Source organism: Zootoca vivipara, chromosome 1, assembly GCF_963506605.1.
Source record: "Zootoca vivipara chromosome 1, rZooViv1.1, whole genome shotgun sequence".
In the NCBI taxonomy this organism is placed as follows: Eukaryota; Metazoa; Chordata; class Lepidosauria; order Squamata; family Lacertidae; genus Zootoca; species Zootoca vivipara.
Window position 1 is genome coordinate 22,380,465 of NC_083276.1, and position 22,897 is coordinate 22,403,361.

Below are 22,897 nucleotides of genomic sequence, written 5' to 3' on the forward strand. Positions count from 1 at the left end.
ATGAGGGGGGGCTGTTTCCTATAAGCCCTCCCCCTTACACAATGAGTAGAAGAATGGAGGGTGTGCATCTAGCATCCACTTCCTTATTGAGGCCAATGAGGCGACAAGGAGAATCAACAAAAGCTGCAGCTTCAGTAAAAGGAAGGGGGAAGGTGGGGCGAGTGTGCGAAACTCCCATTGTTCTAGGCAGGCATCCCCAAATTGCGGCCCTCCAGATGTTTTGGCCTACAGCTCCCATGATCCCAAGCTAACAGGACCAGTGGTTGGGGAAGATGGGAATTGTAGTCCAAAACATCTGGAGGGCTGAAGTTTGGGGGTGCCTGGTTCTAGGCATGTTTTGTGACAGGGAATTTCATTAGTGTGAGCAGTTTCTGAGTTCTGGACACACAGTGCTGCGCCTAAGATTTCAGATTAAAACTGCAGAGTGGAAGGAAAGGAGGGCCTTTTTCTGCCTCTCCACTTCCAGCCACTCTCTGAAGACTGGAGAAGAGAGTACTGGGGGGCAGGCAGGGGAAGCATGGCTTTGCTTTTTGCAGTTTTAAGACCATGTGAAAAATGAATGTAAGATTTTAGCTGCAGTTCATTCATTTTCAGCTTTGTATTCTTGTTGTAAATGAAGCGTGCCTAGACATTCCTTAAGGTGCCATTTAGCTCCTATCTTTCATATCTCAGTTTCTAACGCTGGTTGGGGCAAATGGTGATGTGGTCCTCAAGACCCACAAAACATGGAGCCAGTTTTCGTGCTTGGTGCGCATGCAAGGATACTAAGCATGAATGGTTAATTGACGGCTGCAATTCCATGTACATTTATTTGGAAGCAAGTCGTATGGAACAAAGTAGGGTTTAACTTCCAAGTAAATGAATATGAACATGGTTGCAAGTATTAAGAACTTTCCATAAGCAGGGAAAGGCAACTATGAGTATTTTCCTAATTTGGGAATATTGTAGACCTGCATAGAACAATCATCCATATGAACTTCATGGATCATATGATGACATCTTCTGGATTCTAGTGCTGGTGATGAATTGAGTCTGCTATGAAGCCCATAATAATGAATATATAATATTTAGGATGATGATCCCCTTCATGGATCAATGCCTTGTCGTGGCGAAGGGGCTTGAATAACTCAGAGAAGCTATGAGCTATGCCATGCAGGGCCACCCAAGATGGACAGGTCATAGTGGAGAGTTTTGACTAAACGTGATCCACCTGGAGAAGGAACTGGCAAGCCACTCCAGTATCCCTGCCAAGAAAACTCCATGGACAAAGACAACAGGCATATAAAAGTTATGACGCTGGAAGATGAGCCCCTCAGGTCGGAAGGCGTCCAACATGCTACTGAGGAAGAGCGGAGGACAAGTACAAGTAGATTCAGAGCTGATGAAGCGGCTGGGCCAAAGCCGAAAGGACGCTCAGTTGCGGATATGCCTGGAAGCGAAAGGAAAGTCCAATGCTGTAAAGAAAAATATTGCATAGGAACCTGGAATGTAAGAACCATGAATGGAGGTAAGCTGGATGTGGTCAAAAATGAGATGACAAGAATAAATATCGACATCCTGGGCATCAGTGAACTAAAATGGAAGGGAATGGGCGAATTCAGTTCGGGTGACTATCATATCTACTACTGTGGGCAAGAATCCCGTAGAAGAAATGGAGTGGCCCTTATAGTCAACAAAAGAGTGGCAAAAGCTGTAATGGGATGCAATCTCAAAAAAGGCCGGAATGATCTCGATACGAATCCAAGGCAGACCTTTTAACATCACAGTAATCCAGGTTTATGCACCAACTACCGGTGCTGAAGAAAGTGAAATTGACCAGTTCTATGAAGACTTACAACACCTTCTAGAAATGACACCAAAGAAGGATGTTCTCCTCATTACAGGGGATTGGAATGCTAAAGTAGGGAATCAAGAGATAAAAGGAACAACTGGCAAGTTTGGCCTTGGAGTTCAAAATGAAGCAGGGCAAAGGCTAATAGAGTTCTGTCCAGAGAACAAGCTGGTCATCACAAACACTCTCTTCCAACAACACAAGAGACGACTCTACACATGGATATCACCAAATGGGCAGCATCGAAATCAGATTGATTATATTCTCTGCAGCCAAAGATGGAGAAGCTCTATACAGTCAGCAAAAACAAGGCCTGGAGCTGACTGTAACTCAGATCATCAGCTTCTTATAGCAAAATTCCAGCTTAAACTGAAGAAAGTAGGAAAAACCACTGGGCCAGTAAGATACAATCTGAATCAAATCCCTTATGAATACACAGTGGAAGTGAGGAACAGGTTTAAGGATTTAGATTTGGTGGACAGAGTGCCTGAAGAACTATGGATGGAGGCTCGTAACATTATACAGGAGGCAGCAACGAAAACCATCCGAAGGAAAAGGAAATGCAAGAAAGCAAAATGGCTGTCCAACGAGGCCTTACAAATAGCGGAGGAGAGGAGGCAAGCAAAATGCAAGGGAGATAGGGAAAGATACAGGAAACTGAATGCAGATTTCCAAAAAAAAGCAGCAAGGAGAGACAAGAGGGTCTTCTTAAATGAGCAATGCAAAGAAATAGAGGAAAACAATAGAATGGGGAAAACCAGAGATCTGTTCAAGAAAATTGGAGATATGAAAGGAACATTTCGTACAAAGATTACCATAATAAAGGACAAAAGTGGTAAGGACCTAACAGAAGCAGAAGACATCAAGAAGAGGTGGCAAGAATACACAGAGGAATTATACCAGAAAGATATGGAGGTCTCGTACACCCCAGGTAGTGTGGTTGCTGACCTTGAGCCAGACATCTTGGAGAGTGAAGTCAAATGGGCCTTAGAAAGCACTGCTAATAACAAGGCCAGTGGAAGTGATGATATTCCAGCTGAACTATTTAAAATTTTAAAAGATGATGCTGTTAAGGTGCTACACCCAATATGCCAGCAAGTTTGGAAAACTCAGCAATGGCCAGAGGATTGGAGAAGATCAGTCTACGTCCCAATTCCAAAGAAGGGCAGTGCCAAAGAATGCTCCAACTACCGCACAATTGCTGCGCTCATTTCACACGCTAGCAAGGTTATGCTTAAAATTCTACAAGGCAGGCTTAGGCAGTATGTGGACCGAGAACTCCCAGAAGTGCAAGCTGGATTTTGAAAGGACAGAGGAACCAGAGACCAAATAGCAAACATGCGCTGGATTATGGAGAAAGCTAGAGAGTTCCAGAAAAACGTCTACTTCTGCTTCATTGACTATGCAAAAGCCTTTGACTGTGTCGACCACAGCAAACTATGGCAAGTTCTTAAAGAAATGGGAGTGCCTGATCACCTCATCTGTCTCCTGAGAAATCTCTATGTGGGACAAGAAGTGACAGTTAGAACTGGATATGGAACAACTGATTGGTTCAAAATTGGGAAAGGAGTACGACAAGGTTGTATATTGTCTCCCTGCTTATTTAACTTATATGCAGAATTCATCATGCGAAAGGCTGGACTAGATGAATCCCAAGCCGGAATTAAGATTGCCGGAAGGAATATCAACAACCTCAGATATGCAGATGACACAACCTTGATGGCAGAAAGCGAGGAGGAAGTAAAGAACCTTTTAATGAGGGTGAAAGAGGAGAGCGCAAAATATGGTCTGAAGCTCAACATCAAAAAAACCAAGATCATGGCCACTGGTCCCATCACCTCCTGGCAAATGGAAGGGGAAGAAATGGAGGCAGTGAGAGATTTTACTTTCTTGGGCTCCTTGATCACTGCAGATGGTGACAGCAGTCACGAAATTAAAAGACGCCTGCTTCTTGGGAGAAAAGCAATGACAAACCTAGACAGCATCTTAAAAAGCAGAGACATCACCTTGCCGACAAAGGTCTGTATAGTTAAAGCTATGGTTTTCCCAGTAGTGATGTATGGAAGTGAGAGCTGGACCATAAAGAAGGCTGATTGCCGAAGAATTGATGCTTTTGAATTATGGTGCTGGAGGAGACTCTTGAGAGTCCCATGGACTGCAAGACGATCAAACCTATCAATTCTTAAGGAAATCAGCCCTGAGTGCTGCCTGGAAGGACAGATCGTGAAGCTGAGGCTCCAATACTTTGGCCACCTCATGAGAAGAGAAGAATCCTTGGGAAAGACCCTGATGTTGGGAAAGATTGAGGGCACTAGGAGAAGGGGACGACAGAGGACGAGATGGTTGGACAGTGTTCTCGAAGCTACGAACATGAGTTTGACCAAACTGCGGGAGGCAGTGGAAGACAGGAGTGCCTGGCGTGCTATGGTCCATGGGGTCACGAAGAGTCGGACACGACTAAACGACTAAACAACAACAACAACAGGATGATGATGCATTGCAATAAAGGAGGAACTAAATTTCCTTTTTAAAACTGATATGGGATTTTGTGTGTTAGAAGGAGGAAATGCTTTGTTTGAAAGGGGGAAAAGTTTGTAAATTTGCAGGGATGGGTGCAGGATATTCTGTCATATACAGCTTCCATTTATGGATTGTTGTGAATCGTTCGGAGCACTGCAGAAGTCTTCACATTCTGACAAGCCAAACTTGAAGTTTTGTACTGCAGCTTTACTGCAAAGTCCAGTGTCCAAGTCTGCTGTCAATCCTACTGTTTAATTTCATGTTACTGTTGCTCAGGTTTATTTGACCTTGGAGAAGAGGCTATTTTTATATGGTTGAGACATGCAATTCTTGCGCTCATTTGGTCCCTCATTTATTTCCCTTTATTTAGCAGTAATGGGAATGCATTTTTTATGAGAAAAAAATGACGAGAGGTTCATTCTCATTTTAAGAAAGACTAGTGAATTAAATTTTGTGGTACCCTTCTGCTCAACTTGCTACCTCTCCTGTAAACCTTGTACTGTTGAAAATTAAAGTTGGTTGTAAAGTTGTTTTCAGAACAAGTGTATATTAAAGAGATGCCATCCTGTTCTTTACTTTTCCATTTCAGCATTATGGTTGCTTTACATTTCTGAGGGATGGGAGGGATTTTTGTTCAGCCCAGATTTATATTCTGGATGATTCTAGAATAATAGCTACAACAGCAGCAAGATAACAAACATCGCTTTGGTGACCAGTGACAAATTTATTGCAATCTGGGCATATCTGGGGTGCAGACTGTGAAAGCTCAAATGCCAGCAAACCATTTGGCCTTTCTCGTGTGCCAGTGTATTTTGCCTACATGTTATGTTTTGGATTTGAGGAAATAGTATTTTTTGTGTGATCGAGAGTAAAAAGTTACTTGATCTTTACAAAAGTGGATAAATCAACTTTAGTAACTGGGCAGGTGTTGGGGGGGATGGGACTGATGCTTCCTTAAAAAGTATTAAATGTCAACATATTAGCTGGAAATACTATTTCTGTGGAATTCTGTGTATACATACAGGAATTTGACAAGAGGAGTCGGTAGATTTAGAGAGATCCTACGAGCTGTTGAAACAAGAACTACACAAAATTTACGCATGGTAAGTTTTCATAACTACAATTAACTACAAATAGTTTAAAATGGATAATAAGTGATTATTTTAGTCTGCAATTTTATACATTTCTGTTTGGCAGTAAGCCCCTATTGAACACATTGAAAAGTGGGTTGTTGTTGTTGTTTTTTGAAAAGTGGGACTTTTCATAAGAATGCACTGTAGTAATACTGTATTTGATGTATTGTAGTGCAATGACCCTTGCTGTAACCAGCAGATAAAAATATTATTATGTTACAGTTGGTGGTTAACATGCACGCCTGTACAAGCTTATAATAAAAGTTAACAATTCAGAGAAGAACCTTGACCAGCATTTACTATTTATTAGAATGTTGAAAAGTGGGATCTGCATTTATTAACTGTTAAGAGGCTCCAGTTAAATTAAATAACCATGCAGTGTGAAGTACCTCTGTTCATGTTGCTAGCCACTCCATTCCTTCACTCTCATCCCCTAACTTTCTGGGCCCTCCCAACAGCCACCCTTCCATGCACATTGAATGTTACCTAAAAACATGAAAAACTCTTCTAGGTTAGGCTAATGACCCATGTAGTTCAGCATCCTGTTCTTACATTGGCCAGCCCATGGGAGGACCTGGATGCAGTAACACTCTCCCCACCTGCAGTTCCCATACTGGGTGGAATTCTTCAGAGCACTACCGTGTTTCTCATATTTTAAGGCATCCCCAAAAAATAAGCCATGACAGGATTTCTAAGGGTTGGTGAAAAATAAGACATACCCCGAAAATAAGCCATGTCGTGTAGCCCCGACCGAGCGAGAGGCGAACGCGCGGGACCCAGCAGGAGCTCCCTGCCTGCTTCCCCGAGCCGTCGCGCATCGGGGGACAGAGCCGAAGATCGGCGGGCGCTCCTTGCTGGGCTTGACAAGCCCGGGAAACAGCGCCCGCCGATCTTCGGACCTGTGCTGTGTGACAGGCAGGGGTGGGGGGAAGCGGAGATCGTTCTCCGCTCTCCCCCCACCCCCGCCTGTCACCAAAGATCGGCGGGCGCTCCTTGCTGGGCTTGACAAGCCCGGCAAACAGCGCCCGCCGATCTTCGGACCTGTCCTGTGTGACAGGCGGGGGTGGGGTGGGGAAGCGGAGATCGTTCTCCGCTCTCCCCCCACCCCCGCCTGTCACCAAAGATCGGCGGGCGCTGTTTGCCGGGCTTGTCAAGCCCAGCAAGGAGCGCCCGCCGATCTTCGGACCTGTCCTGTGTGACAGGCGGGGGGGGGAAGCGGAGATCGTTCTCCGCTCTCCCCCCACCCCCGCCTGTCACCAAAGATCGGCGGGCGCTCCTTGCTGGGCTTGACAAGCCCGGCAAACAGCGCCCGCCGACCTGTGCTGTGTGACAGGCGGGGGTGGGGGGGAAGCGGAGATCGTTCTCCGCTCTCCGCCCACCCCCGCCTGTCACCGAAGATCGGCGGGGGCTGTTTGCTGGGCTTGACAAGCCCGGCAAACAGCGCCCGCCGATCTTCGGACCTGTCCTGTGTGACAGGCGGGGGTGGGGGGGAAGCGGAGATCGTTCTCCGCTCTCCCCCCACCCCCGCCTGTCACCAAAGATCGGCAAACAGCGCCCGGCAAACAGCGCCCGCCGATCTTCGGACCTGTCCTGTGTGACAGGCGGGGGTGGGGGGGAAGCGGAGATCGTGCTCCGCTCTCCCCCCATCCCCGCCTGTCACCGAAGATCGGCGGGCGCTCCTAGCTGGGCTTGACAAGCCCGGCAAACAGCGCCCGCCGACCTGTGCAGTGTGACAGGCGGGGGTGGGGGGGGAGCGGAGATTGTTCTCCGCTCTCCCCCGCCTGTCACCGAAGATCGGCGGGCGCTGTTTGCTGGGCTTGACAAGCCCGGCAAACAGCGCCTGCCGATCTTCGGACCTGTCCTGTGTGACAGGCGGGGGTGGGGGGGAAGCGGAGATCGTTCTCCGCTCTCCCCCCACCCCCGCCTGTCACCGAAGATCGGCGGGCGCTGTTTGCTGGGCTTGACAAGCCCGGCAAACAGCGCCTGCCGATCTTCGGACCTGTCCTGTGTGACAGGCGGGGGTGGGGGGGAAGTGGAGATCGTTCTCCGCTCTCCCCCCACCCCCGCCTGTCACCGAAGATCGGCGGGCGCTGTTTGCTGGGCTTGACAAGCCCGGCAAACAGCGCCCGCCGATCTTCGGACCTGTCCTGTGTGACAGGCGGGGGTGGGGGGGAAGCGGAGATAGTTCTCCGCTCTCCCCCCACCCCCGCCTGTCACCAAAGATCGGCGGGCGCTCCTTGCTGGGCTTGACAAGCCCGGCAAACAGCGCCCGCCGATCTTCGGACCTGTCCTGTGTGACAGGCGGGGGTGGGGGGGAAGCGGAGATCGTGCTCCGCTCTCCCCCCACCCCCGCCTGTCACCAAAGATCGGCGGGCGCTGTTTGCTGGGCTTGACAAGCCCGGCAAACAGCGCCCGCCGACCTGTGCTGTGTGACAGGCGGGGGTGGGGGAGAAGCGGAGATCGTTCTCCGCTCTCCCCCCATCCCCGCCTGTCACCGAAGATCGGCGGGCGCTCCTAGCTGGGCTTGACAAGCCCAGCAAACAGCGCCCGCCGACCTGTGCTGTGTGACAGGCGGGGGTGGGGGGGAAGCGGAGATCGTTCTCCGCTCTCCGCCCACCCCCGCCTGTCACCGAAGATCGGCGGGCACTGTTTGCTGGGCTTGACAAGCCCGGCAAACAGCGCCCGCCGATCTTCGGACCTGTCCTGTGTGACAGGCGGGGGTGGGGGGGGAAGCGGAGATCGTTCTCCGCTCTCCCCCCACCCCCGCCTGTCACCAAAGATCGGCGGGCCCTCCTTGCTGGGCTTGACAAGCCCGGCAAACAGCGCCCGCCGATCTTCGGACCTGTCCTGTGTGACAGGCGGGGGTGGGGGAGAAGCGGAGATCGTTCTCCGCTCTCCCCCCATCCCCGCCTGTCACCGAAGATCGGCGGGCGCTCCTAGCTGGGCTTGACAAGCCCGGCAAACAGCGCCCGCCGACCTGTGCTGTGTGACAGGCGGGGGTGGGGGGGAAGCGGAGATCGTTCTCCGCTCTCCGCCCACCCCCGCCTGTCACCGAAGATCGGCAGGCGCTGTTTGCTGGGCTTGACAAGCCCGGCAAACAGCACCCGCGTGCACTTTATTAAAAAATAAGACATCCCTCAAAAATAAGCCATGTCGTGTTTTTTTGAAGAAAAAATTAATATAAGACATGACTTATAATATGAGAAACACGGTAAGGATTTATGCTTGCCTGACGGAACAATCTCCCCTCTCCTCCTCCTGTGTGTGCTGTTCTGGGGATCTCTTGATCCTCCAAAGCGGATTTGGGGGGAGGTGGGGAGGAAGAACGCCCTGTTGTGCTAGTGGAAGTCCTTGCAGTGGCTTCCATTATCGGAACAGGGTAGCTGAATCCAGCCAACTGCCTCCAAAACTAGAAGTGGAGCATAACCATTCATAGCCTCCGTGAATTCTCAGTGGCCTGCTTTTTGGTGGGGTGGTGGTCCTGCTAAGTTTTTTTTGGGGGGGGGGTATTTCTTGTCATCTTGGGGTTGTCCGATGCCTGTTGATAGTGGGACTACTATGGATGGACTTCTGGGCACAACTCTGGGGCCCCACACATCCCAGGAGCTCATGAACAGCCCTGGACATGCCCTAGAGGTGCTAGATATCTGCCATTTTGATATTTAAAATTTATGAGCCCATGGCAGAAGTGGTGTGAGCTCTGCCAATGAGATTCCACCTTTGGGGGTGTGAGGCAAATGAGAGCAGGAAGTGGGTGGGCTGAGGAGGCTTGACCTGTCCCCTTGCTACTCAGATGGCCTCGGGAGCCCCACAAAGCAGACATCTCATTGGCTGAACTTGCTGCCACTCTCCCCCTGTGGGGGTTAGGAAACGCATGGACCCTCAGAGGATTTGGTCAGCGCAGCGCTTCACAATGTGCCATCCATCAGTCTTGCCTCACTTGCGAGCTTTGCTCACCCAGCTAGCTAGCCAGGCACAGAGGGAGAAGTTCTGGTCCACCACTACTGACACAAACATGGGAAAGTTTTTAAAAGTAAGGTGGGAAAAGGATGGAGTGGCCAGAGGATGGAATGCACTGTCTCTGGCGCCTTCTTCAAACCTGGCACCATCTCTGCCCACATGTAGAGTGACCTCATAGCTGTGTAAGGATCCACACTGGGAGAATGAGCTACCTGTTAGTGTATCTTTCATCAGCTGCTCTTTTAAACCTTGGTTGATTCTGTTGGGAACTTTGTTTTTGTTAGCCAGTTTCATTCTAATATGTATTACAGTGACATCGTATGTTAATTTACTATTATAAGAAGGTATAGAATACGTTGAGCAAAATGCAATATGTTGATGGCACATTCCGTTGTTGTACCGAAGTTACGTGTCGCAATTGTTTGTTTTGCTTCGTGCTCATAAGCCTAATTTTACAGAGTTTTCCTTACGTCCCTACTGCGGCAGTCTGTTTTTTGTACACCCTTAACTTCCCTGGAAATACTTTTCCTTGTTGACAGACAATAGCAAGACAGCTAGCTGAAATCTTGCTACGAGGCATGTGTGAACAAAGTTACTGGAATCCACTGGACGACCCTCCTTACGAGTCACCCCTGAATGACCCCCTATGGAAAGGTGCAAATACTAAGAGTTATGCGCTTAGCAGAAGACCACGGGTGTACTCTGGAGAAAAGTAAGCTTTTTGTTTATGATAATGATGATTTTTTAAATCCGTTACTATGAATTGCAACAGTATTGCTGATACAGTATATAAATTGGGCTGATAAAATGGAATGGTGGAGAACAAAATCCATACTTTCTGGTTTGTGTTAAAGCTATTTGGATATTATGCCTGTTTTGTTGAGAGATGCTTTAAGTGGGCTGCAGTGTACTAGCTTAAAAAGTTGGAGTCCTCCAGTGGCATGGTCTTAGTTTGGCACTGCCTTTCTCTCTCTTTAAAATCGCCAAAAAGTGGTAGCTTATATCTCCCCTGCCTCCCGGTCACCTGCTTGTCGAATTAGAATAGTATGAACATCTTCAGAAGTGTTTTCTTGGCAGGTCCCACCATTTTTTTAACATCATGCAGAAGTTTTTCCTACCTTAGAACTTTTTTTGGAGCTTTAGAATTTTTACCTGCCTTGAGCCTTTGTTCCATGAAGTAATGAAACAATCCAATAATTAAATTTCTAATTGTTATTGCTGTAGTGCAACGTTGTTGATCATTTTCATGTGCTGTGACCTGCTCCAATAGCATGTAGGAGGCCTTCTAAAATGATAAAGCATTTAAGTTCCCAGGACTTCCACTTGTGCAATGGGACTGTCCCATCTCTCCTCCCCCCCCCCCCAATCTCCCAGATTGGCTCTGGTTGGTTGGGAGAACCCCAGAACAACACACAGCGGGAAGGAGAGGGGGGTTGTTCAGTCTGGCAAGCTGAAAGGCTTGTGCAGAGGGAACGACTGGAAGAGCACAACGTTGAGTTACACCCACAGTGCTTACGAAAAGGTATCCAAGTTCGAATAGTAAAGAAAAGCTGATGTGTAGCTGTTTTCTAGGCGTTGTTTCGGAACAGCAGGAGAGCAATTAAAATGACAATTCTTCCAGTCTCTTATTAGCGATAATGAAAACATCGAAATGTGTGTTCAAAAATATTTCACAAGAATAATTAGCAAAGCCATTGCAGAAACTATTCTTACAGTACAGGGACTGGACCTGTATTTATGTTGCTTTGAGCTGGGTAGAGATTTTCAAATGGAGAAACTTGCAGGGGAAAATTGGTTCTAAGCATTTCCCTTAGCTTTGGTCTGAAAGATTTCCCCGAGCATGTTTAAATGCACTCACTTGCATTTGCTATCATTTGGCACTTTGGACTTGGTAAGCGGAGTGAAATTTGTTCTATCCGACTTTTTTTGATATACTGAATTATGCATAGAGTAGAATATTAGTGAAGCATTTCCTTAAAGGCGTAACGAAAGTAAATTCCCAGAAGAAGAAGAAATGTTCTTCTGGTCTTCCTTTCCTTGTTACATAAAGAAGTTTCCCCCCCTATATTTAATACCTCTGAGGATTCCTAAATAGCTGCATCCCTTGATCTTTGCTAATATTATGGGAAGGGAGGAAAAAGCAAGAACAGAACTACAGGAAGTAGGTCTTACACCAGATAGGACTATTTGTCATTGAAGCCTTATACTGCATACTCTGGCAGGTAGCATCTTTCTAGGATCTTGGGCAGAAGTAGGAATAGTGGTAAAACTTTTTGGGCTGCACTTTCAAGTGAATTGATCTAGATGATGATGATGATGATGATGATGATGATGATGGAGAAGAATATCCCACCCATCTGGCTGGGTTTCCCCAGCCACTCTGGGCGGCTCCCAACAGAATATTAAAAACACGATAAAACATCAAACATAAAAAAAAAACATACCTTCAGATGTCTTCTAAAAGTCAGATAGCTGTTTATTTCCTTGACATCTGATGGGAGGGCATTCCACAGGGTGGGTGCCACCACCGAGAAGGCCCTCTTCCTGGTTCCCTGTAAAATCACTTCTCGCAGTGAGGGAACCCCTGAAGATCCTCGGAGCTGGACCTCAGTGTCCAGACTAAACAATGGGTGTGGAGACGCTCCTTCAGGTATACTGGACCGAGGCTGTTTAGGGCTTTAAAGGTCAGCACCAACACTTTGAATTGTTTGCACCTCCTGCACCGATACGCATGCAATAGAGATTCAGCAGCAGCCTTCTATTTTAACTTTTAAACTCCTGTTGAAAACTTCTATTCCACCAGGCCTACGCAAGCAATTGAGAATACATCTTTCCACAATAGTTAATTGATGTCTGCTTTTAACTTTTCAAAATATAGTTTTATGTCTTTTTGTTGTAAACCGCTTTGATATTTTTAATGAAATAGTGGTCTATAAATATTTTATAAATAAATAAAATACATTTAGAAATGTGCACATTGAGATAAGATGCATATATAAATATTATGTTGTGCTAAAAGATGTATAAAGATAAACCAAGTCATACCTTGGTTTTCAAACAGCTTAGTTCTCAAACTTTTGGCTCCCAGACGTTGCAAACCCGGAAGTGACTGTTCTGGTTTACGAACTATTTTTGGAAGCCTAATGTCTGCCGGGGCTTCTGATTGGCTGCAGGAGCTTCCTGCATCCAATCAGATGCTGCACTTTGGTTTTCAAACATTTTGGAAGTCAAATGGACTTCCAGAACGGATTCCATTAGACTTCCAAGGTATGACTGTAGGTAGTTCAATACCAATTTTCATACAGATTTTTTTAAATGTTCAGATTAATGTAGAAATGAGGTAGAATGGACAGGAATAAACACATGTAAAATTGACGTGGACCAGAAATAAAGTGGTCCTCAGACAGAGGTCTTTCCTATCACCTGTTTCTTGATCTTTTTAAACTGGAGATATCAGTGACTGACAAGTGCCTAGGACCAGTGATGCAAAGCACTGAGTTATGGACCCTCCCCATATCACTCAGTCACTCAATAAAAGGAATTGGTTTTGTACCTCTGAAAACTCAGTAGTGTGGGCCAGTGTAGAAACATCATCATGTAATTTAATCTGAGTTTATTGTTTCTTCAGTGGGCATTCCACAAAGTTCTGTCTATCTCAGGAGCATTCCCCTTGCTCCTGCCAACCTTCCATATTCCCAATTAAGCAGAAAAATGACTGGTGTTGTAGATTTTCTAAGAAAGAATATAATAATGCAAAGTGGCTCAAGCAAATTAATGTTATTAAGAGTTTGGAGTGCAGCTAAAATGCAAGGTATTGCGATCCAAATATAAGAAGCCTAGAGAGCAAATTCAGTGTTGGCTATTGAGTGACGGACGCAGGTGGCGCTGTGGGTTTAACCACAGGTTGGTGGTTCGAATCCCCACGACGGGGTGAGCTCCTGTTGCTCGGTCCCAGCTCCTGCCAACCTAGCACTTCAAAAGCACGTCAAAGTGCAAGTAGAGAAATACAAGCGGGAAGGTAAACGGCGTTTCCGTGTGCTGCTCTGGTTCACCAGAAGCGGCTTTGTCATGCTGGCCACATGATCTGGAAGCTGTACGCCGGCTCCCTCGGCCAATAACGCGAGATGAGCGCCGCAACCCCAGAGTTGGTCACGACTGGACCTAATGATCCTTTACCTTTACCTATTGAGTGTGTATTGCTATAAATCCAGAAATATGAAGGTACTGCCTTTGAGCACAAATGCAATGTGACAATTTGTAGTTGTCAAAAATAGAAAATTGGTTTGAGCTCTTAGTTGTTGATCCTAATTACTGCAGTTTTGTTAAATTTCAAAACATATTTATTTCCATTATTTGATTTGCTGATGCTATGAGACCCAAAATAGGTTTTCATAAACGGTGTTTCAGTAAATCATTAGTAGCACAAAATGTGACACAGCAGTTAATTGTTGTATGTAAATGAATCTCGAAGAACTTGATTTTTACGGTAATGAATACTCAATTTTTAACAGCATTTTCTGTCCTCAAGAGAACACTGAAGAAGCGCTCTTGCTGCTGCTGATTAGTGAATCTATGGTAAGTGAGCCATTTTTCTTTATGAAGGAACCCTCATTTACATTCCTGCTGTTGCATTATTAACCTTAGTCAACCTTTTCACACCATGATTTACTCCATTTTGAGGATGAGCATATGGTGTACCATACTTCAGGCACTCTGTAGGATCCGTACTGCTGCTGGCATTGCCATCGTGGGTGTTTGCAACTGTGTATGTTTTTGAGCTGCCAGAATATCCAGGGCTGAAAGGAAATGTCAGTTTTGTTCAAGGGGAATTATACTCTTGATCTATGAGGATGTGTTTTCATGGCAATATATGAGTAGTTAAGCTTCTAAAAGCAGAGTGCTCCTTATCGACCACTTTGAAAACCTACCCTGGTGACTGATTACCTTGATTCACTGATTTTTATGGACCCCAACCATTGGCCATCATCAGCGTCTTTAAAAGAAGTCAGACAACTATGAGTGTGAAGTCTTGTTGAAAAGTAAAGGACATGGTGATCCCTGGTCAGATATAAAAGTAAATTACCTACTAATTTATATCTAAAACCCTACAGAGGAATACATTTAGAGCAATTCATCTTTATTACTTAAGGCATCCACCAGGTGAATAAACAGATGCCATATGTACTGTTCTTCTTGTGGAGAGAGGTTGTTCAGCATCTTTTCATGTTTTTAAACATCTCAGGTATTTTGCATCTCAGGTATTTATGGTAGTTGTGATGCAGCAGCCCTTGAGAAATGCAGTTCCTTCATCCAAAGCAACAAAAGTTTGAATTTGCCATTCCATTTTGGAGAACCCCAAGCATGGGACCTGGTTTTATATATTTTGTTCACTGATCCTCTCTTCTCGTTTTTGGTCTTGCTATCCAGGCTAATCGCGATGCTGTGCTGAGCAGAATACCAGAACATAAAAATGATCGCATCATCAGTTTGCAAAGTGCGTCTGTAGTCTATGACTTGCTTACCATTGCCTTGGGAAGAAGAGGTCAATATGAAATGTTATCAGAGGTAGGCTGTGACAGCTGACCAATGAATCCAAGGCCCAGTGGTTCACCTAGGCGACATTCTGGGTTGACAGCATATGAAAAGTTAACTCGCCAATTCAGCATAGCATGGAGCAATCTGTGTATCATTCAGCTGCATGTTGACTTTGGTGGATATAATACAAATACTGTCTTAGAGATAACAGTCATTGTGTAATGTGGACACAAATAATGGAAAGTAATTCATAATCAGTGCAGCTACACATTTCTTCAACTAGATGATTGTAGTGTTTTTGTTTGGCACGCTTTGTCCCAAATCAAACAGTTGGATTCAGGTTCACACTGCTTTATAGTTAGGAGACTTTATTACTTGTTCAGTACCAATTTGCTTAGCTGGGTATTTGAGTGATCCCACCTCGTGACTGTCTTTAAGATGTTATAGCAAATAAGGTGAGAGAGCTGACAGGTAAGTATTTTTTTAAGTATATAACAGGAATGCTTTTGTCTATCTTCTGATGCAAAATTTAGCAGTTACAGCTTAACAAGCCAATTTTTAAAGACCGTTTACTACTAATATTGAGCCAACTTCAGTGGCTTTTGAGTTGTTTCCAGGCCCAATTCAAACTGCTGAATTTTATCTTTAAAGGCTTAAATGGTTTTGAACCTAGGTATCTTACATTCTGGCTTTTCCCATAGATTGTTAGTTGAATTCTCTGTCTGGCTAGTGTCAACATGTATACCTCAGTGAAGTTTCTGCACATTTTAAAAGTAATGCGAGTTGAAAGTTGAGATTTTGAAACCATGTTACCTTGATAGGCTTTTCTGTTTCCTTGCTGCCACAATGAGTTATTGTATGTCCAACCTTTATTTTTTGAGAATCACCATAGTGATTCAAAGCCTGGTTGAAGAAAGTCTCCATCACATTAGGCAAAACCAAGAAGACAATGTTTTCATTGTCTTCTTATAACTAGATTCTGTGATAAAAACAATATTGCGAATGAATTCTTAGGGTGGTTTTGTTTTGTTTTGTTTTAAGAAAAACATCATATACATACAGAGTCCTGTAATTTTCTAAGGTTACAATGCTATGCAAGCTTACCTGAGAGTAATACTTACAGAATTCTGGAGGACCTGCCTCAGAATAGACATGTATAGCATTGTTTTGGGTATTTGAAGTAACTTTTAAATTGGCATTTATTAAAAATAAATTAAAATTTATCACCTTTTATTTAGAAAGCCATCAAGTGTGTGCATATGAAAGATATTTTTAAAATCTATATAATTATTTAACTTTCCTGAATTCTCAAAGCTAGGGAGAAAAATGGTATTAATAACAACTGTGCAAAAACATAGTCATGCTAGAACTTCTCTCTGTGACTGCATAATAAATGGTCTACCTAGAAGATGAAGATGTGGGGAAATGACTGTATCAGGTCAGAAAGTTTGAATGGTCCCAGTTCACTACTTTAGCTTGGCTTTTTTTTTGTTATTATGGCTGAGTATTGGTGAATCAAATATTTCAACTTTAAGTTCTATATTGTGAAAAACAATAAAGGGAAAATACTTTCAAGGGGAAATACTTTAATCTTGCCATTTAAAAACAAATCAATGGTTCACAGCAAGTAGATGCAGAACTTGGACTGATGCATGCAGCTGTGAGGAACTGAGCAACTCAAGCAAAGCTTTGCATGGAAATATTCAGAGTATACTTGCCAGGAGATCACCATGATGGTTACAGTAGCTGGTTTCCTTTTTGCAAAGAGATGACCTACATTTCTCACTTTTCCAATTTGGATCATGCACTGTTGCTTTGAAAGGTCGCACTGTATCTGTAACCTTGAACCTACTTTGGAACTTTCTTGTTACACTTCCCTTGACTTTTTCCCTTTTACCTTACCCTTTTTACTGACACAGATAAAGCCAGCTTGTGCTTTGTCCTCCTGATCTGTGTTCTATTGATTCCATTGTCTTGATCAGTAGAGCTTTTGAACTGGAATAAATCAGAGATTTCAGAAACTGTGCACTTTGTGACCTAAAGTGTTTGAGAGAAGATCTCCCCCCCCCCCCGGCTGCATCAATCTCAGCATCATGAAGAGTTTTTATGAAGTGGCTTAAGGAAAATGCTAGGAGTTAAGGGGAAAAGAGAGGGAGGGAAGAAGAGACACAAGAGAGAATCTCCCCAATGCTATGAACAATCTGTTCCACTTGGGAAAATAAAGTTTGGGTTTACAGTGGTACCTCTAGTTACGGACTTCATTCGTTCTGGAGGTCTGTTCTTAACCTGAAGCTGTACTTAACTAGAGGCGTGCTTTCGCTAATGGGGCCTCTAGCTGCCACTGCTAGAGTTATTAAGTTATTTCTTTGGTGTGTAAAGAAAGCCCAATACCTTGTGAAAGGAGACCTGAGAGATGGGTTCATATTGTGCTGTGGAGAAAAAAGTAGGTTAGCAGAAAACATGTAAAAAAAGAAAATCCCAAGTTGCAATTGTAATAAATTTGCCTTCTTTGGGTTAATGCAGCAATGTGCACTTCATGAGTCATTAAAACGTAGCCCTTAGTTTTTTGCATTATGCAATATTACTTTTATTGCAATTTTATTTTATTTGTTTGTTGCTCATTTATATAGCACTTGCAAAAAGCCAAGTGCCTTCTAACATTTATTTATTTCCAGGCTGCTGCTGGAAAGATGCACACTATTACTTTAACTGAAAATGGATGTTGTTTCTTCTCGTTTTAGTGCTTGGAAAGAGCAATGAAATTTGCATTTGAAGAATTCCATCTTTGGTATCAGTTTGCACTGTCCTTAATGGCAGCAGGAAAAGTAGGTCTCTTTGCAGATTTTGTTTTATTGAGGTCTGCTGCTTATAATGTGGGCTGCAGTCCTGCACATGCTAAATCAGTGGTGTTTTAGGGGGTTGTTCTTGGGTGCAGGATTGTAGCTTTAACTGCATTTAAAGCCAAAGAACTTTAAGCCACGTTTAATGTCTTCGTGCAAGACTGAATATAATTTCAGTATGGCAAACACTTTTATATGCTCACTATTTAGCTAAGTATACTGCTGAAAGAGGTTGAATTCAATTTTTTTTGTTTATTTCAAGTGACTTGTAACTTTTTAGCAAAACTGTCTCTGTCCAATGTTTTATTCAGAAATTATGCCCCATTTTTTTTAATTGAGAAAAAAGTTTGATAACTAGATGGATAGAAATATGAAATGGCATTCGTTGGTTCCCTGGTTTTGAAATATTCCCTCCCTTCCATTCCCTTTTCTTTAGAGCAGCCTCTTCACTCATAAATGGGAGAGAAATGGAACATAAGTTGTGCTGGGGGAAAAACAGCCATAAAGGGGAGGTATTTGGTGGCAGTTCTTGCTAATATTCTTGCTAATACTTGGGTGGTTAATACCAGACTATTTTATTTTAATACCATGTGGCGGTGTTCCTCCATCTCTTCAATACAACTTCCTGGCTTGTCTGCGGCTTGGAAATTAGACATGTAGCCTAGGACCCACCATGTTTGATAGCCTGGCTGTGTTGCGCAGGATGCAATACCTGTTCCATTCTCTAAAAAAAAAGATACTCACAATCAGATTTGTGGGTATTGATCCTATCATGGAATTAAACTAATGCCTTTTATTTGAAATTTGTTTAGAAATCTTTTGTTACAGCTTGGAAGGGGCTTAAATGGCAAAATGCAAAATTCTTACTATATTCCGCTACCCTGGTTGTCTTATCCCGAGACATGTTTTTGTACAGTCTGCTCGAGCTGTGAAGGTCTTGAAAGAGTGTATACGGTTGAAACCGGACGATGCCACAATCCCACTTCTTGCTGCCAAACTATGTATGGGATCCCTTCATTGGGTAAGTTGTTTATTAGTTCTCTGAGTCCAGAAAAATGGGTATTTAAAGAAATATGCACACATGCTGTTGCTTTGCTGCTTTTGATCCAGCATGATTTATAATAAACAGAAATGTGATTCCCTCTGCCAGGTCAAAATATCAAAATTCCAAGAATATATCAGATTGAAAAGAATATACTTTTAAAAGAGTGTTGAGATCCCTAACCACTGCCACGATAATTTTAGAATTTTTGAGCACCCTGTGCTGAATGTCGAGCTAATTTCTAGAGATGGGTAAACTTGGTTCAGGTTGGAAATGGGTTGGTAATTGCAGGTAGCATTGGAGAATACTAAAATATATATGTTGATAAAAGCTGTAAATTGACTTGTATTTATGGTACGTACGCAACTCTTTGGAATACTCTCAAGGTATGTGCAAGCTGGGAAGCAGCATGTTGGTTGGATTAGATAACCCTATCATTCTATGTTGCCCAGACAAAGGTTGCGATTCTTAAAAATTCATCTGATTGCTCAAAAGCTTAATAAAAATTTATCAGTTAAAAAAAATGCATGCCACACCAAGCGCACTGTTACAGATCATCCACAATTAACCAACCATATGAGAATAATCACCAAAAAAGTAGCACTTTTCAAAATTGTTTCATAGTTGGTTTGTTGTTCACAAGGTAGGACCCCATCCCTCCGTGCATAGTCAGCTAGATTTTCTTTCCTAAAGGCCACTTTTACATGATGCATACTCTGACCCGCCTCCCCTTTAAGGTGGATGCAAGCATTTCCAACTTGGAGATTCCGGACCAAAACTAATTGATAAAGTCAGGACAGAAAAATACCCTGGCAGCCTTCTATAAATACCCTCTTCTATACTTGTGCCTCCCCATTAATCACTGAGAATGGCAGTCCAATTAATCGTAACATTTAAGCAGACCCCATTTGAAATAGATATGTGACCATTGGGAGTGAGCAGGGTTCTGTCTATTAACTAGTCTCATATAAATCTGTGCTTTTGTTTTTAGTTAGAAGAAGCAGAACGGTTTGCCAGAATGGTGGTTGATATGGGGGACAAATCATCAGAATTCAAAGCGAAAGGTTTCTTAGCCCTGGGACTGACTTACAGCTTACAAGCTACAGATGGTAAGTATATCAGTTTATAAGGGTAAAGAGTCAACAATATAGAGCATTTAGAAATATGTCAAATAGTCAAAAGGATTCATTGTATGTCCTTTTTTATTTTAAAAAATGCTTGGTCTGAAGCCTCTGCTTAATATGACTAATTAAATCCTGTTTTTAGCTTCTTTGCGAGGGATACAAGAGGTTCTGCAGCGAAAGGCTCTTCTTGCATTTCAAAGGTGAGTGGGTGTTAATCTTTTCATTCAGCTGTAGATAATGAAAAACCTTATGTGTATTTTTTAAAAGATATATTTATAAATGATTATGTAATGCGGATTTTACCTCTGGGAGTCTGCGTGCATGAGTACAGAACATATTGCGTTAACGTTTGCTTCATCAAGTAGTGCTGGCAAATCCTTTGGAATCAGACTGGATTTCCTCTGATTTCATTATTAAAGATATTTTTGTTATCAGCTAGTAGAGAATAATGTTTGCACAACATCTGTTTGAAGAATGATTCTTTGTCTGAATACACATTTTGTTCCAGAGGAAGAAAATGTAGCTCTGAATAGCATTCCCAAAATTGACAGAATATATTGTATATGATATTGATGTTATTTTATTAGATTGGTTTAAAGTATTTATTGTTCATTCAGGGACTTAAACCCTCTTATTCTAAGAGGTTATGAGCAAGTGCAATGTCTTCACCATGACTTGTAATGTGGCTCATGAATTCTCATAAAGCAGAAGGATGAAAATAGTTTATTACTGCAATCAAGTTGTGTTTTAAAAACTTAAGCGTTATTGGTTCTGTATTAGCTTCCTAGAGACCGAGAAATACCTTATTATCTTCAGTCACAACTTCTAGCTCCTTAACTATGCACACAGGCAGAATAGTTGCATGAGCAGAGAATTAGGGCAGATACATTTGATAGTAACATGATTGTGAGCCATCTCTAAATTTAATTTGTACCTCAAGCAAGAAAGTGATTGACTGACTGGTGCCCTAAATAAATAAATAAATAAATAAATAAATAAATAAATAAATAAATTTACATTTTTATGTAAACAGGGGGCCCACACCTATTAGAACTTGAACTTCCTGATTTAATTCTTTTAATTGTTCTTTCTGATGTTTTAATTGTTTAGTAAAACACAGCTGAAATTAAGGCATAATGACTAGGCTGTAATGCTTCCTATAGGACAGGGTGAACATGCTTTTTTATGAAAAAGAAATGTTCTGAGTTAGAAGGCTTCTGGAGAAATTCCTTTCTGGCTTTATTCATGACCCTCCAGCAGTGGAAAATATGGATTTAGCTATCATATACACTTTCTTGCTACAGATGGCATCGCCTCTGTCATCTCTTGTACCATAGCAGGCATTTGTGCAAGCAGTATTAAATCTGGATTATTTCTGGGCTATTTACAGAGGTCTGAAATTGATGGGTGTCATATAGATCAGTGAGCAGCTGCCAGATGGTAACAACTTTAAGTCAGTCCTAGCTTTAACTGGATTTTTGAAACAGTAACCTACAAGATAAAATCTCTGTATCCCATTATTAATTCAATGAGCTGCCTATTTATCAGTTTTTTAATTCACTTCTTAAAAATAGAATAAAATGTTAAAGGTCCCCCGTCCCTTAACCTCAGAGCAGAAGGTATTCTTCCTACTTCAAGAATATTATTACTTCACTGCATATTTTGCTTGTGAGCACTAGAAAATGGAAACCTTGAAATAGGACCCTGGAAAACACATGAAAGTGCCTTCATCTGCCATCTTCCCCAGATGTTCCAAATATTTGATTTTGCATTTATGTATGTATTCAAATATTCCAAAGTCTGATTACCACAGGTTCCCCACTCTGAACTAGAGACTTGCTTTGCAAAGCTGTGATAAAAGACCCAGTGGAGAGTCATGAGAAATATGAGGACTCTCTTTCTTCTAGTTCACCTTTGCCTCTCCTGCCTTACACCCTGTCAATTTGCTCCTTTTTTTGTTTTTAACACCCACCACATGCAAAGCGATTGAATAAATAAAAGCAGAGATCTTCACATGAACTGTATTGTTAATAATTAGGCTGATGGCTGTAATGTTGTGGTTTAAGATGGGGGTGCTAGGAAGGCTGAGAAGGCTGAGTTAGCTTCCTGCTCAGGAACAAAATTCCACTGGTAGATCAGTTATCAGCAGTTAAAATTGACAAATACAAAGGTAAACCTGGAAATTTAAAGTGACTTGATGGTCTATATACGTTTACTGTTTTTCAGGGCTCACATCTTGTCTCCAACAGATCACCTGGCAGCATTTTATCTAGCTTTACAGTTTGCTATATCCCGACAGGTTAGTTCTGAAATTGTTATGTTACTGGGGTTTCCCCCCCATATTTTTCAGCAGAATCTATATGCTGGTGGGGGAGGGGGTCAACAAAAAAAAAATTCCTACAGGGGGATAATTAGGGAAGTATAAATAATAGCTGTATTAGTTAATTATCATCTCTGTACATTCATATTTATTCTTGATCTTCCTGTTTCTAAGAAGTGGAACAAACGTTTTCTTCGTCCACCAAGAAGTGCAAAGAACAGTTTCAAGTCCTTCATACCTTGAAAACAAGGCTCTTATGCTGAGATGTTTAAGAAGAACTGGAGATACCTCTGGGATGCATCTAGCCTTCAAAGTCCAGAAGCACAAAGGCTTCTTATATTTTTACTCAGCCTTCTTCTCTGTTGCGCAAGCACCATCCCAACATAAAATCCAGTCCCTTGCTGCCTTTCTATTTTAAGGAAATCCCCTCATATTCTCTTGAGAGAGTTGTAGGGTATTTCCAGATGGCGGCCTTCTATTGCAAATGGGTCATTCTTATCAGATTTTTCTGAGTGTGCATCTGTCATGTTACCTTCCACACATTCTCATTTTTCAACCATTGATTTTCATGGCTGTTCTGTCTCTTGCTGTC

The 22,897-nt window shown here is 43.1% G+C and overlaps 1 protein-coding gene across 4 annotated transcripts in view; it reads left to right on the forward strand.

Moving 5' to 3' along the window:
* TTC7B (tetratricopeptide repeat domain 7B) overlaps positions 1-22,897 on the forward strand; it is a 105,361-nt gene that overhangs the window by 34,272 nt on the left and 48,192 nt on the right. For all 4 annotated transcript variants that reach the window (XM_035101891.2, XM_060272302.1, XM_035101893.2 and 1 more), the window contains 9 exons: positions 5,376-5,454; positions 9,984-10,156; positions 13,956-14,019; positions 14,872-15,009; positions 17,721-17,804; positions 18,736-18,840; positions 19,853-19,970; positions 20,128-20,185; positions 22,212-22,284. In XM_035101891.2, coding sequence (XP_034957782.2) covers positions 5,376-5,454; positions 9,984-10,156; positions 13,956-14,019; positions 14,872-15,009; positions 17,721-17,804; positions 18,736-18,840; positions 19,853-19,970; positions 20,128-20,185; positions 22,212-22,284 — 892 coding nt within the window. The remainder of the gene's footprint in view (positions 1-5,375; positions 5,455-9,983; positions 10,157-13,955; positions 14,020-14,871; positions 15,010-17,720; positions 17,805-18,735; positions 18,841-19,852; positions 19,971-20,127; positions 20,186-22,211; positions 22,285-22,897) is intronic.